The following is a 14,352-nucleotide window of genomic DNA, read 5'->3' as shown; positions in this document are numbered from 1 at the left end:
GATTCAGTGCAATCTAGGGAAGCCCCAGTATTGTGCAGCCCCGAGCCTGGCTCAAGGGCCTCACCTGGTCCTCTTCACTGTGTTTGTAAGTGGGGTTATATAAATCTAATCCATCATGGTTTTGCTGCAAAAATCTTTTGAATTTACACAAGACTGTTTGCACTGGACATTTACATCCCCTGCTGGGTTTGGTACTGACTGACTGGTACACAAGCCTGATTTTAAATGTGATCCAAAGGTTGTTGTTTTAAAAGATGCTATCCTGCCATGTGTATGGGAGCAGTGTCAGGATTGTTGCCCATCCCTGAACAGGAGGGACCCCTTGGAGGTAGGGGCTCCTGACAAAGAGGCAGTGACCTAACTTCCATGGTGGCAGGACCAGATTTTGCACCCAGCGGTTGTTTCGGCAACAACCTCGGGAGTAGAACATCCCCGGGGCAGGTGATGGGTGTGCCCCGATGGGCGGCTCCGGGGCAGTGACGGCAGTGAGCCCGGCAGGTTACACACAAGAGCCTGGTTCGCCCTATTTACAGCGTTTAGACGGGACTTTGAGACCGGCCACGGCAACAGCGGGACAGGCGCTGAGGTGAGCGGGACTCGGGGGATGCGAGCGGGCGTTTGCCAGCAGGATGCGGCCCCTCCAGGCTGCCGGCGGCGGGCGCGGCTGTGCCGGGCGGCCTGAGGTGCCCCAGAGCCTGGGCACGGGCTCGGCCCCGCGGGCACCCCCGGACAGCCGCGGCCCGGCCCCGGCAGCAGCGGAGCCCCGAACGGAGCGCGGCCGGGACGGGAGCTCGGATACCGCGGGCAGCGCGGGCGGGCGGGGGCAGCCGGGGACGGCGGCAGCAGCCGGACACCGCCCGGCCCGGCCCGGCCTCGGGCGGATGCGCTGGCGGGGAGCGGGGCCGTTCACTGCCCGTGCACAGCCCTCGCTTCCCCTCTGAGCTCTGCCCTGCGCTGGGCCAGCCCAGCTACAGGTGCTGCACGTCCTCACTGCACGCTCCGGAGATGGCAGATGGCAGGGGCCATCCGCAGCCTGGGGACCTGATCGAGATCGACCGGAAAGTTTACCAGCACTGGGTTCTCTACGTGGGGGATGGATATGTCATCCATGTCACGGACGGTAAGGCTTGCACCGCCTGGCAGGGTGCTGGGTGGGTGTTAGTATGCCCCAAGAGCTCTGTCTCCCTCCATGGGCTGGTGCTGGTGGACCCTGTGTGTGTAGCTGACTTTTCCAGGAGTAGTCAGACACCCATCTGAGATCTTGGAGGAGCCAGAGAGTGTCTGCCAGCCTGCCTTATCTACTCTTTGGCTTCCCCAGATGAAGGAGCCCCATCCTTTTTGGGTAGCAGCTCATCAGTGTCCGCCGCTATGGCCAAGGTGAAGAAGCAACTTTTGAAGGAGGTGGCCGGAAATCATAAATGGCGTGTCAACAACAAGTATGATCGTTTCTGTACTCCTCGCCCCGTGGAGGAGATCATCCGGCGTGCTGAGCGCTGGGTTGACATGGAGGTGCCTTATGGTCTGCTTACAAACAACTGTGAACACTTTGTGACAATGCTTCGCTACAAAGTGGGAGTCTCTCAGCAGGTGAGTGACACGGGGTGAGCCCCTGGGTGCCTCCCAGAGCAGCTCCTGGCTGTGAGCTGTGAGCCAGGACTGGGACACAGCCTGTAGCCTGCATGGGGACAGCCAAGTCCCAGGTGTGGGCTCCAAACCAGCGCTGCTTCTGGCCTCCCCAGAGCCTCTGGACCTGCAGGGTGGTCTGTCTGTAACCTGACAGTGCCCTGTCACTGAGTGCCACCTCCTGGTGGTACAAACCTGGGTGTTACCCCATCTGCTAATGGGGCACATGTCTCTCCCTGATTTATTTAACCCGACTATCCCTGCATTTTGTTCATTATCATGCTGGGGGGAGTAAATATAAGTGCTCTTCATGTTTCCAAGCTATGTTTTGCTTTCCCTTTTATAGGTCTTAAAAGCACTAACTGTTGCAGCAGGGGCACTGTTGCTGCTCTTGCTGTGACAACATTATCCAAGGGCTCATCCAGGAGATAGATGGGCTGTGAGGAGGAGCTCAGAGCAAGGCAAGGGGATCTACTGGCCATTGCAGTGACTGATGTGATAAATGGATATGCTTCATGCCAATTAAGTTGTAACTATATCAATATGTTAGAAAATAATTGTTACAAAGTAATACAGGTGATTTGTGTCAAGGAGCGGATGTGCCCCTTTTGCAGATGTTACATGTAAAAATAGGATACACGATGTAGTTTTGGAATAAGTATTGTACCAAGGCCTTGGGATGGACAAACTGGGAAAAACATCTGAAGCTATGGTTTCATCTATGAAATACAAGGTTAATTTCTTGGAATATAAAGCTACTTATATAACACAATGCCTAGTACGCACGTGCAACCTGTAAGGTTAACTAGAGGAAAAAATGAGGAAGAGTGTGAGCTTCATCAAAGACCATCGAAAGAGGACAGAAGACCATCTGGCAACAAGTGAGGCATGCGCCATGAAGTATAAATGACATATATTTTAGGATGGGAAATAAGAGGGAATTTACAGGAAATATTAATGAATATGTATTAGCCTATGGTGTATAAGTATAGTTTGAAATGTATTCTATGCATGTGAGGAGGGAGAAAATCCCCCCTGTACTCCGATCAGTTTTGCTTATGCTTATCAGAACCTCAATTATATTTAATCACTGCCAAATGTATTTCATCTCAATTAAAATGCTGCTAAAATTTAACTTCGTTGTTTATTGAATTGGACATATAGAATTTCATGTATAACACTGGTCAGCTTTTGCTACACATACTTCCAAGGCTGACTAGTCACTGTGTACCCTTGGTGCAAATGTTACATAAGCCACAAGAAAATTTTTGAAAACCAAACTCATATTTCCCTAAAATCCTTTTTATCTGTGTATAGCTTTATGTGCAAACGATTTAACAATTCAGCCTTGCTTCTCCCTGCCATCCCATTAAGATATGATAAATCAGGAACATCATTATTCAAGACGATCCCCAGCAGCTCTAGTCTGGTCGGCACGTGTGTTTTTATTTCATTGTCTGGGATGATTGTTGTGGTAGTCTGGGAGCAATTGCAAGCAAGTTATCCACTCCCTTCCCCACACCTCCCCTCCAGTGCTTTGCTGAGGACTGATGCAGACTTTTCTTCCTGTTTTGATCAGCTAGCTCCTGGAGGCTCTTTCTTTGTTTCTGACACGAGCTGGAGAACCCAGCTAGCTCTGACCCCGGCTGCATGCCAAGGTGGTTGTTCCCGAATCTGCCAGCAGTCCGGGTCATGGTACAAAACAAAGCTGTTCTTCAATGGCAGCAGATGTTGTAGTGTCTAGGCTCGAAGCAAGGATTTAGAGATTCCTTCTCGTGTGAACTCTCAGAGACCTTTATTTCCCCAAGAGGGGTGATGAAAAAAGGTCGAAACAAACCCCGCGCCCACTTTTAAAATGGGGGAGGAGGGGGAAAGATAAAATTCTTTAACCAATCAGGGATACAGCGGGGAGGGTAGTGAGGAGGGACTCACGATCTAACACCCCATAGGAAAGGCAAGGGGAGTGGAAAGGGTTCGGTGGACCAAGGGGACATGGAAGAACAGGGGATTTCCCAGACGGAGATTTAGGACGGACAGGGAATCCTCTGGAACACGGGGTAAGAATCAGGGGGGATTGATATAATGTAAATGAGGCAAAAGGTCTGTCTAGGAAGTGAATGACAGCAGGATTAGGGAGAGGAGAACCTGGGATCAAACCACACATTTCAGGGGGTAACAGGAACAAACCACAGGGAGAATTACTTAACAATAACTTAACAATAACTAAAAAACCCACCACCACAGTATCACTGAAATAAAAGTGCCACTGAAGGTTTACTGTATTTTCAAACTAAAGCCCGGTGTGTGGGGGTGTTTTGTTGAAAACGACACAAGTCTACCAAGGAATGCGGGAACCTTCCTGGAAGAGAAAGGAGACCCCTCCCTCCAGATGATTATGACTTCGAAACGACGAGGCTTTGAGGCAAAGATGTGGAAGGAGGAATATGAGTCCTGTAGTACAAGATGTGTAGAACAGAGCGGCCAAGACCTCGGCAGCTCCCGACCCGCGGAGCAGCGCTGTGCCTCGCGGCCGGCAGGGCCTGCAGTGCCCGCCTGCGGCCAGCAGGGGCGCTGCGAGGGGCTCAGGCGGAGCAGCCGCGGGGAGCGCGCCCGGGAGCGGCGGCACGGGAGGGCAGGGCGGCCACAGAAACACCGTGCTGCTGACCTACAGTGCAGCCTCCGAGACACCGTGCTGCCAGCTTACACTGCAGCCACAGACACACCGTGCTGCCAGCTTGCAGTGCAGCCACAGACACACCGTGCTGCCAGCTTACACTGCAGCCACAGACACACCGTGCTGCCAGCTTGCAGTGCAGCCACAGACACACCGTGCTGCCAGCTTACAGCGCATCCACAGAAACACCGTGCTGCTGACCTACAGTGCGGCCACAGACACACCGTGCTGCCAGCTTACAGCGCATCCGCAGAAACACCGTGCTGCTGACCTACAGTGCAGCCACAGACACACCGTGCTGCCAGCTTACGCTGCAGCCACAGACACACCGTGCTGCCAGCTTACAGCGCATCCACAGAAACACCGTGCTGCCAGCTTACAGTCCAGCCACAGACACACGGTGCTGCTGACCTACAGTGCAGCCACAGACACACCGTGCTGCCAGCTTACAGCGCATCCACAGAAACACCGTGCTGCTGACCTACAGTGCAGCCACCGAGACACCGTGCTGCCAGCTTGCAGTGCAGCCACAGACACACCGTGCTGCCAGCTTGCAGTGCAGCCACAGTCACATCCTGCTGCCGACCGACAGCGCAGCCAAGTCCCAGCACAGAACGCACCACTGCCCGCCGCACCCCGCGACGGCTCCGCATTCCCCCAAGCACCAGAGAGCACCACCAGCTACAAAACCGCCAAGCCCCCATTCCCCTCCCCAAACGACCCCGTTGGCGTGCCGGGGCTATCAGCCACTTCCTTTGTAGGACTCATTCACTCGCCGTGCGACTCCAGGCTGTCACCCTCTCCTACTCCCAGCGTCTTCACGATAACAATGGGGGAAAAATTCACTACGAAGCCTAAACCTGTAAGAGTGGGAAAGCCCTGGCAGTCAGGTCTGCAAAACGACAGCCAGGGCATGTGCCATGTCCTGAAATATAAGGCAGCTTGTGCTGCCTAAAGTGAGCAGCTCCTGGGAGGTTGGGAAGTAGGAGGGAAGGGCAGGTCGTACAGGCTGTATCCTTCAATATTTTACAGGGTGACTCTGATTTTGGTGCGATGGTGTTTTGCTCACTTTTTTTTCCAGCCTACAAAGTGTTCCTCTCCCTGGCTCTACTGACTGTCGTTGGCAACAGCAGCCCCCCAGTGCGGTGAGGTCTGACAGAAAAACCGCAGCTGCCTTTACCTCTGTCAGTGCTTTGTTTCACTGTGCCATCAAAATTCTCCACTTCGCCCCTGTATATGCAGTGGTTGCTGGTCTTGAACCTGAACAAGCCTGACAGACGATTTTTATGATCCCTTCTAACTCTCAAACCATTCTAGAATTCTACTCTTTGAGCTGCCTGAACACAGAGGGGGCTTAAAGAATTACAAAGGCGGCCAGGAGACTTTGACTCACAGAGCTGGGGCCATTCTCACTTCAATGACCAAATGTTGATTCTAAAGCGTTCATAGTCCCAGCACCAGCTCAATCTTCCCCCAGACAGCAGGAAGGCAAAGCCAGGGTCTCTGCAGAGCTGCGGGTGAGGGATGTGAAGAATGAGCTGTGAGGCACCTATGTTTCATCTCCCAGTGTACTGAGCCACGCTGTTTCCTTGTCACAAAGTTGATGTGTGGATTGTCTTGGAAGAAAACTGTGCAGGGGAAGTGTGATTTATTGTCCTTTACCTGGAGTCCCTGCCTTAAGTGTTTGGAACCTGGTTACCTGCATCCCACCTGTGACACACACAATCCTCAGTTGCTTTTCTTACACGCAACTGCCTGGACTGCAGGGAGAGGTGAGAGCAGAAGAGCTGTCTGTGAGAGGCTGGCTGGTTTTGTGTGCTCTGAACAGGTTGTCCGGGTTTAACCCCAGCCAGCAAGAAATCACCAGGCAGCCGCTCACTCCCTCCCCTGCCAGCCCCATCAGGGTAGGAATCTGAGGAGTTGAAGTGAAAAACTTGTTGCTTGAGAACAAGCTGGTTTAGTAGGTTAAACCAAATCTGTGCAAGCAAGAGGAAAAAAAAAAAAAAAACAAACCCAAAACCGGAAGGAATTAGTTCATTGCTTTTTTGAACCTTAGTTTTTCAATGTTTGAAATAAACAACACAGAATTTCTATTGTTTTTCTGCTGTCCTGTGTTATTACATCCCCCCCCAAAATTTAGCTTTTTCCAGGAAAATGTTATAATCGAAATGAAACTGAAACTCCTTCTTGGATTCCTGGAAATGGATTCAAAACTTTTTTCACAGCTAAACCAATTAGGTGATTTTATAGTTCACCCTGAGTATAGTCAAGGCCGTTTTTTTCCCAAAAGCTGAGAAAAATATCCTTGTATGTGCTCTGAGGCACAGCCAGGACGAGCACAGCCCGTCCCTACACGGAACGACTTTCGTAGGGATTTCAGTCATGTGGATCTGGTTCACATCAGAGGATCAAAACTTGGGCTGAAGCCCCAACATCGTGCAGCCCTGAGCTCAGCTGCAGGGTGTCAGATCACTCTCTTTACTTTGTTTGCAGATGGGTTAACATCAATCTAATCCATGCTTTTTGCTGCAAAGTCTTCTGCATTTTGCACAAGGCCATTTCAAATCCCTCTGCACCATCCTCTGCCATTTGTGGTACAGACTGTTTGACTGGTGCCCAAGGCAGGTTTTAATCAGCATCCAGAGGTTGTTGTTGAGCAAGGCAATGTCCTGTGGATTGACAGGTTTAGTGCGGTTGCCGATCACTGGACAGGAGGATCAGCTGGGGACAGAGGCTCACTGCAACGAGGCGGCAGCTCGACTTCCTCGGGGGCAAGAAGAAAGTTTTCTAATCAACAGGTCGTCTTGGCACGACGACTGGAAGCACAGTCTTCTTTGGAGTGGGGGTCGAGTGTGACGGGACGGGCCGGCTCAGGGGCGGCTCTGGCAGTGAGCCCGGCAGGATTCAGGCGATTTCCTCTTCCATGAGCTTTATAAAGGGTGCACCGGGCCGTGAGAGACCGCGGCAGCCGCGGGACAGGAGCCGAGGTGAGCGGAGCTCAGGGGATGCGAGCGGGCGTTTGCCAGCAGGATGCGGCCCCTCCAGGCTGCCGGCGGCGGGCGCGGCTGTGCCGGGCGGCCCGAGGTGCCCCAGAGCCTGGGCACGGGCTCGGCCCCGCGGGCACCCCCGGACAGCCGCGGCCCGGCCCCGGCAGCAGCGGAGCCCCGAACGGGTCAGGAGCGCGGGCAGCGCGGGCGGGCGGGGGCAGCCGGGGACGGCGGCAGCAGCCGGACACCGCCCGGCCCGGCCCGGCCTCGGGCGGATGCGCTGGCGGGGAGCCGGGCGCTTCGGTGCCTCGCCCTGCGCCGGCGGGCGGCGGAGCGGGGCCGCCGCTCCGGCAGCCGCTGCCCTCGGCGCCCGCCACTGACACCCTCCGTGCCTGCGCTCCCGCCAGCTGCCCGTGCACAGCCCTCGCCTCCCCGCTGCGCTCTGCCCTGCGCTCAGCCCGCCCGGCTACAGGTGCTGCACGTCCTCACTGCACGCTCCGGAGATGGCAGATGGCAGGCGCCACCCCCAGCCTGGGGACCTGATCGAGATCGACCGGCCACTTTACCAGCACTGGGCCCTATACGTGGGGGATGGATATGTCATCCATATAACAGGTAAGGCTGATGCAGCCTGGCAGGGTGCCGCGAGGTTGTTGGGATGCCCCAAGAGCTCTGTTTCCCTCCATGAGCTGGTGCTGGACCCTGTGTGTGTAGTTGGCTTTTCCAGTAGTAGTCAGACACCCATCTGAGATCCTGGAGACGCCAGTGAGGGTCTGCCAGCCTGCCTTATCTACTCCTTGGCTTCCCCAGATGAAGGAGCCCGATCCAGTTTGGGTAGCAGTTCATCAGTATCCGCCACAAGGGCCAAGGTGAAGAAGCAGCTCCTGAGGGAGGTGATCGGAAATGATAACTGGCGTGTCAACAACAAGTATGATCGCTCCCGCACTCCTCGCCCCGTGAGGGAGATCATCCGGAGTGCTGAGCGCTGGATTGACAGGGAGGTGCCATATAATGTTCTTAGCAGCAACTGTGAACACTTTGTGACAAGGCTTCGCTATGGAGAAGAATTCAGTGACCAGGTGAGTAACACAGGGTGAGCCCCTGGGTGCCTCCCAGAGCAGCTGCTGTCTGTGAGCTGTGAGCTGGGGACTGGGACACAGCCTGCAGCCTGCATGGGGACAGCCAAGTCCCAGGTGTGGGCTCCAAACCAGCGCTGCTTCTGGCCTCCCCAGCGCCCCTGGACCTGCAGGGTCGCTGTGGTCTGTGCACTGTGGTCTGTCCGCACCCTGACAGTGCCCTGTCACTGAGTGCCACCTCCTGGGGGACACACCTGGGTGTTACCCCTTCTGCTAATGGGGCACATGTCTCTCCCTGATTTATTTACCCTGATTATCCCTGTCTTTTTTACATTATCCTGTTGGGGGGTGTAAATATAAGTGCTCCTCATGTTTCCAACCTGTTTTGCTTTCCCTTTTATAGGCCACAAATGCAGTTGTTGGCGGTACTGCAGCAGCAGCAGCAGTAAGTATTCTTGGTGCTGTTGCTGCTGTTGTTGGGACGGCATTGTCCAGAAGATAGCGCTACTGATGTGCTGTCCGGAAGAGCTCAGACCAAGGCAGTGGGAGCCCCTGGCCACAGCTGTCACTGGTCAGCTTTTGCTACACCTGCCAGCAAGCCTGACTAGCAACAGTGCCACCCTCTAAACATTAAAACAGCCTTAATAAAATGTCTGAAATCCAAACTCATGTTTCCCTAAAATCCTCTTTTATCTGTGTATAGCTTTACGAGTAAGTTTAACAATTCAGCCTTGCTTCTTTCTGCCGTCCCATTAAGAGATGATATATCAGGAATGTTTTCACAAGGAACATCACTGTTGAAGATGATCCCCAACACCTCTAGCCTGGGCAGCCGCGGGGAATGCGTCCAGCAGCAGCGGCACGGGCGGGCACTGCAGCCACAGACACACCGTGCTGCCAACTTACAGTGCAGCCACAGTCACATCCTGCTGCCGACCGACAGCGCAGCCAAGTCCCAGCACAGAACGCACCACTGCCCGCCGCACCCCGCGACGGCTCCGCATTCCCCCGAGCACCAGAGAGCACCACCAGCTACAAAACTGCCAAGCCCCCATTCCCCTCCCCAAACGACCCCGTAGGTGTGCCGGGGCTATCAGCCACTTCCTTTGTAGGACTCATTCACTCGCCGTGCGACTCCAGGCTGTCACCCTCTCCTACTCCCAGCGTCTTCACGATAACAATGGGGGAAAAATCACTAAGATTCACTTAATCACTAAGTGGGAAAGCCCTGGCTGCCAGGTCTGCAAAAGGATAGGTAGGGCGTGTGCCATGTCCTAAAACCTTAGGCAGCTTGTGCTGCCTAAAGTGAGCAGCTCCTGGGAGGTTGGGAAGTAGGAGGGAAGGGCAGGTCGTACAGGCTGTATCCTTCAATATTTTACAGGGTGACTCTGATTTTGGTGCGATGGTGTTTTGCTCACTTTTTTTTCCAGCCTACAAAGTGTTCCTCTCCCTGGCTCTACTGACTGTCGTTGGCAACAGCAGCCCCCCAGTGCGGTGAGGTCTGACAGAAAAACCGCAGCTGCCTTTACCTCTGTCAGTGCTTTGTTTCACTGTGCCATCAAAATTCTCCACTTCGCCCCTGTATGTGCAGTGGTTGCTGGTCTTGAACCTGAACAAGCCTGACAGACGATTTTTATGATCCCTTCTAACTCTCAAACCATTCTAGAATTCTACTCTTTGAGCTGCCTGAACACAGAGGGGGCTTAAAGAATTACAAAGGCGGCCAGGAGACTTTGACTCACAGAGCTGGGGCCATTCTCACTTCAATGACCAAATGTTGATTCTAAAGCGTTCATAGTCCCAGCACCAGCTCAATCTTTCCCCAGACAGCAGGAAGGCAAAGCCAGGGTCTCTGCAGAGCTGCGGGTGAGGGATGTGAAGAATGAGCTGTGAGGCACCTATGTTTCATCTCCCAGTGTACTGAGCCACGCTGTTTCCTTGTCACAAAGCTGATGTGTGGATTGTCTTGGAAGAAAACTGTGCAGGGGAAGTGTGATTTATTGTCCTTTACCTGGAGTCCCTGCCTTAAGTGTTTGGAACCTGGTTACCTGCATCCCACCTGTGACACACACAATCCTCAGTTGCTTTTCTTACACGCAACTGCCTGGACTGCAGGGAGAGGTGAGAGCAGAAGAGCTGTCTGTGAGAGGCTGGCTGGTTTTGTGTGCTCTGAACAGGTTGTCCGGGTTTAACCCCAGCCAGCAAGAAATCACCAGGCAGCCGCTCACTCCCTCCCCTGCCAGCCCCATCAGGGTAGGAATCTGAGGAGTTGAAGTGAAAAACTTGTTGCTTGAGAACAAGTTGGTTTAGTAGGTTAAACCAAAGCTGTGCAAGCAAGAGGAAAAAAAAAAACCCAAAAAAAAAAAAACAAACCCAAAACCGGAAGGAATTAGTTAATTGCTTTTTTAAACCTTAGTTTTTCAATGTTTGAAACAATCAACACAGAATTTCTATTGTTTTTCTGCTGTCCTGTGTTATTACATCCCCCCCCAAAATTTAGCTTTTTCCAGGAAAATGTTATAATCAAAATGAAACTGAAACTCCTTCTTGGATTCCTGGAAATGGATTCAAAACTTTTTTCACAGCTAAACCACTTAGGTGATTTTATAGTTCACCCTGAGTATAGTCAAGGCCGTTTTTTTCCCAAAAGCTGAGAAAAATATCCTTGTATGAGCTCTGAGGCACAGCCAGGACGAGCACAGCCCGTCCCTACACGGAACGACTTTCGTAGGGATTTCAGTCATGTGGATCTGGTTCACATCAGAGGATCAAAACTTGGGCTGAAGCCCCAACATCGTGCAGCCCTGAGCTCAGCTGCAGGGTCTCAGATCACTCTCTTTACTTTGTTTGCAGATGGGTTAACATCAATCTAATCCATGCTTTTTGCTGCAGTCTTTTGCATTTACACGAGGCCATTTCAAAACCCTGCAGCATCCTCTGCCATTTGTGGTACAGACTGTTTGACTGGTGCCCAAGGCAGGTTTTAATCAGCATCCAGAGGTTGTTGTTGAGCAAGGCAATGTCCTGTGGATTGACAGGTTTAGTGCGGTTGCCGATCACTGGACAGGAGGATCAGCTGGGGACAGAGGCTCACTGCAACGAGGCGGCAGCTCGACTTCCTCGGGGGCAAGAAGAAAGTTTTCTAATCAACAGGTCGTCTTGGCACGACGACTGGAAGCACAGTCTTCTTTGGAGTGGGGGTCGAGTGTGACGGGACGGGACGGGCCGGCTCCGGAGAGGCGCTGGCAGTGAGCCCGGCAGGATTCAGGCGATTTCCTCTTCCATGAGCTTTACAGCGGGAGCAGCGGGCCGGGAGGCGGGGCGCTCTGGAAGCGGGACAGAAGCCGGGATGGGCGGAGCTCGGGGATGGAGCCGGCGTTTCCCAGCGGATACGGCCCCTCCAGGCTGCCGGCGGTGGGCGCGCAGTTTTGCTGGGCTGCCGGAGATGCTCGCTGCCCTCGGCGCCCGCCACTGACACCCTCCGTGCCTGCGCTCCCGCCCGCTGCCCGTGCACAGCCCTCGCCTCCCCGCTGCGCTCTGCCCTGCGCTCAGCCCGCCCGGCTACAGGTGCTGCACGTCCTCACTGCACGCTCCGGAGATGGAACAGGACAATTGTCACTCCCCCCAGCCTGGGGACCTCATCGAGATCTACCGGCCAGTTTACCAGCACTGGGCTCTCTACGTGGGGGATGGATATGTCATCCATGTGACAGGTAAGGCTTGTGCCACCTGGCAGGGTGCTGGGTGGGTGGGTGTTGGGATGCCCCAACAATATCTCCCTCTGTTGTAACCGACTGAAAACCCAGGCAGGAATGAGTAAATAAAATTTATTTAGAACTCATTAAAATTACACAGCAAAGGGGGGAACAGTGCTGGAAGCTTGATGGCACTCCTGCCCACCAGAGTCTTCGGGTGACAAAATAGATTGTGATTGCATCAGCCTTGTTAGCATTAATGATCAATACGTTGTTTTGGCACCCCCCACGGCCCATATCTTTGCCCATATTTGTGTACTTGGTTCCTCCCAGGGCCTGTCAATCAGTCCTTCAGTGTCTGTTATTGGTGGAGTCATTCTTGTATCCTGTTTGGAGTGCGATATCGGTCTTGTATCCTGATTGTTGGTTTTGATACCGTTCTTGTACCCCGATTGGTGGTGTGATGTTACCCTCCCAGGCTTCCCAGCACCAAGCGTTTCCCTCTCCCTCCCACCTCTCGCACGGGGCAAGTAGAAGTCCTCCCCCACATGTTTTTACAGTCCTGTCGGCCAGAGCTGCCAGGCAGTAACCACAGAAGTGGAGGGGAGGATTGAAGAGAGAACAGAAAAGGTTTCAAAACTATACTGGAACAACAAAAGTACAGGTCAAAAGAACTGTAAACCTCAACAAAACTTCTCCCCACCATACTCAACAACTTTTCCTCATTTGCATGAGCCAATTACCACACCTAATTCATAACACCTCCATGGGCTGCTGGTGGACTCTGTGTGTGGCTGGCTTTTCCAGGAACAGTCAGAAACCCATCTGGGGTCCTGGAGGGGCCAGAGAGGATCTGCCTGCCTGTCTTATCTCCTTCTTGGCTTACACAGATGATGAAACCCAATCCGTTTTGGGTAGCAGCTCATCAATGTCTGCCACAAGGGCCAAGGTGAAGATGGAGCTCCTGAAGAAGGTGGTCAAAAATGATAAATGGCGTGTCAACAACAAGCGTGATCGCTCCCGCAGTCCTCGCCCCGTGAAGGAGATCATCCGGTGTGCTGAGAGCTGGATTGACAAGGAGGTGTCTTATAATGTGATTACCAAAAACTGTGAGCACTTTGTGACAGAGCTCCGTTACGGAGAAAGACGCTCTACGCAGGTGAGTGACACGGGGTGAGCCCCTGGGTGCCTCCCAGAGCAGCTGCTGTCTGTGAGCTGTGAGTCGGGGACTGGGACACAGCCTGCAGCCTGCATGGGGACAGCCAAGTCCCAGGTGTGGGCTCCAAACCAGAGCTGCCTCTGGCCTCCCCAGAGCCTCTGGATCTGCAGGGTCGCTGTGGTCTGTGCACTGTGGTCTGTCTGCACCCTGACAGTGCCCTCTCACTGAATGCCACCTCCTGGGGGACACACCTGGGTGTTACCCCTTCTGCTAATGGGGCACATGTCTCTCCCTGATTTATTTAACCTGACTATCCCTGCATTTTGTACATTATCCTGTTGGGGGGTGTAAATACAAGTGCTCTTCATGTTTCCAGCCTGTGTTTTGCTTTCCCTTTTATAGGCCGAAAAAGCAGTTGTTGGTTTTTTTGCAACACTGGAAGGTATCCTTTTGTCTGTAGCCCTTGGTGTTGGCATCGCATTGTGCAAGGCCTTATCCAAGGAATAATACTACTGATGTACTGTCCGGAAGAGCTCAGAGCAAGGCAGTGGGAGTCCCTGGCCACAGCTGTCACTGGTCAGTTTTTGCTCCACCTGCCATCAAGGCTGACTAGCCGCTGTGTACACTTGGTGTAAACATTAAATAAGCCATAATAAAATGTCAGAAATCCAAACTCATATTGCCTAAAATCCTCTTTTTTCTATTTGAGGATAGCTTTGTGGGCAAGTTTGGCCTTGCTTCTGCCTGCCATCCCACTAGAAATAATAAGTCAGGGATGTCACCATTCAAGGTGATCCCTGGCAGCACTAGCCTGGTTGCCACCTCTCCTTTTATTTCACTGTCTGCGATGATTTTTGTGGTAGTCCACAAGCACTTGCAAGCAAATTTTCCATTCCTTCCCCTCTCGCCCCTCCCCACACACTTCCCCTTCAGTGCTTTTCTGAGGACTGGTGCAGGCTTTCTACCCATGTCCTGGTTTTATCAGCTACATCCTACAGGCTCTTTTTGTGAATCATTGATATTAGCCTTAGCTTTATGAAAAGGTAAATATTGCTGTGGGCCTGAGCAGGTGGAAAAGTCCTGGTTGCCAGGACTGCAAAAGGACAAGTAAGGCATGTGCAGTGTCTTGGAGTCCCTG

General features: G+C 53.1%; 2 protein-coding genes and 1 pseudogene across 2 annotated transcripts; all 3 read left to right on the top strand.

Annotated features, from left to right (window-relative positions):
• The first annotated feature begins 405 nt into the window (after positions 1 to 405).
• LOC136295344 (phospholipase A and acyltransferase 1-like) lies at positions 406 to 2,758 on the top strand. Its single transcript, XM_066193842.1, has 4 exons — positions 406 to 586; positions 964 to 1,120; positions 1,319 to 1,587; positions 1,970 to 2,758. Exons 2-4 carry the CDS (start codon positions 1,006 to 1,008, stop codon positions 2,021 to 2,023), a joined length of 438 nt encoding a protein of 145 aa, XP_066049939.1. The 5' UTR covers positions 406 to 586; positions 964 to 1,005; the 3' UTR covers positions 2,024 to 2,758.
• Positions 2,759 to 7,258: 4,500 nt separating this feature from the next.
• On the top strand, positions 7,259 to 9,033 carry LOC136295074 (phospholipase A and acyltransferase 1-like). The gene is given in 5 exon segments (XM_066193334.1): positions 7,259 to 7,284; positions 7,692 to 7,899; positions 8,095 to 8,363; positions 8,764 to 8,822; positions 8,824 to 9,033. Coding segments are annotated over 4 exon segments (585 nt in total). The 5' UTR covers positions 7,259 to 7,284; positions 7,692 to 7,787; the 3' UTR covers positions 8,969 to 9,033.
• Positions 9,034 to 11,727: 2,694 nt separating this feature from the next.
• On the top strand, positions 11,728 to 13,891 carry LOC136295073 (phospholipase A and acyltransferase 3-like; annotated as a pseudogene).
• The last annotated feature ends 461 nt before the right edge of the window (positions 13,892 to 14,352 follow it).

Source organism: Chamaea fasciata, unplaced genomic scaffold, assembly GCF_029207755.1.
Source record: "Chamaea fasciata isolate MVZ Bird 193981 ecotype frontalis unplaced genomic scaffold, bChaFas1.0.hap1 SCAF_11, whole genome shotgun sequence".
NCBI lineage: Eukaryota > Metazoa > Chordata > Aves > Passeriformes > Sylviidae > Chamaea > Chamaea fasciata.
This window is presented reverse-complemented; position numbering and strand designations above follow the sequence as displayed.

Coding starts and splice junctions, on each gene's coding strand:
- LOC136295344 (XM_066193842.1), top strand. CDS start 1,006: ATGGCAGATGGCAGGGGCCATCCGCAGCCTGGGGACCTGATCGAGATC. Junction 1,121..1,318: donor TGTCATCCATGTCACGGACG/GTAAGGCTTGCA, acceptor TGGCTTCCCCAG/ATGAAGGAGCCCCATCCTTT. Junction 1,588..1,969: donor AAGTGGGAGTCTCTCAGCAG/GTGAGTGACACG, acceptor TCCCTTTTATAG/GTCTTAAAAGCACTAACTGT.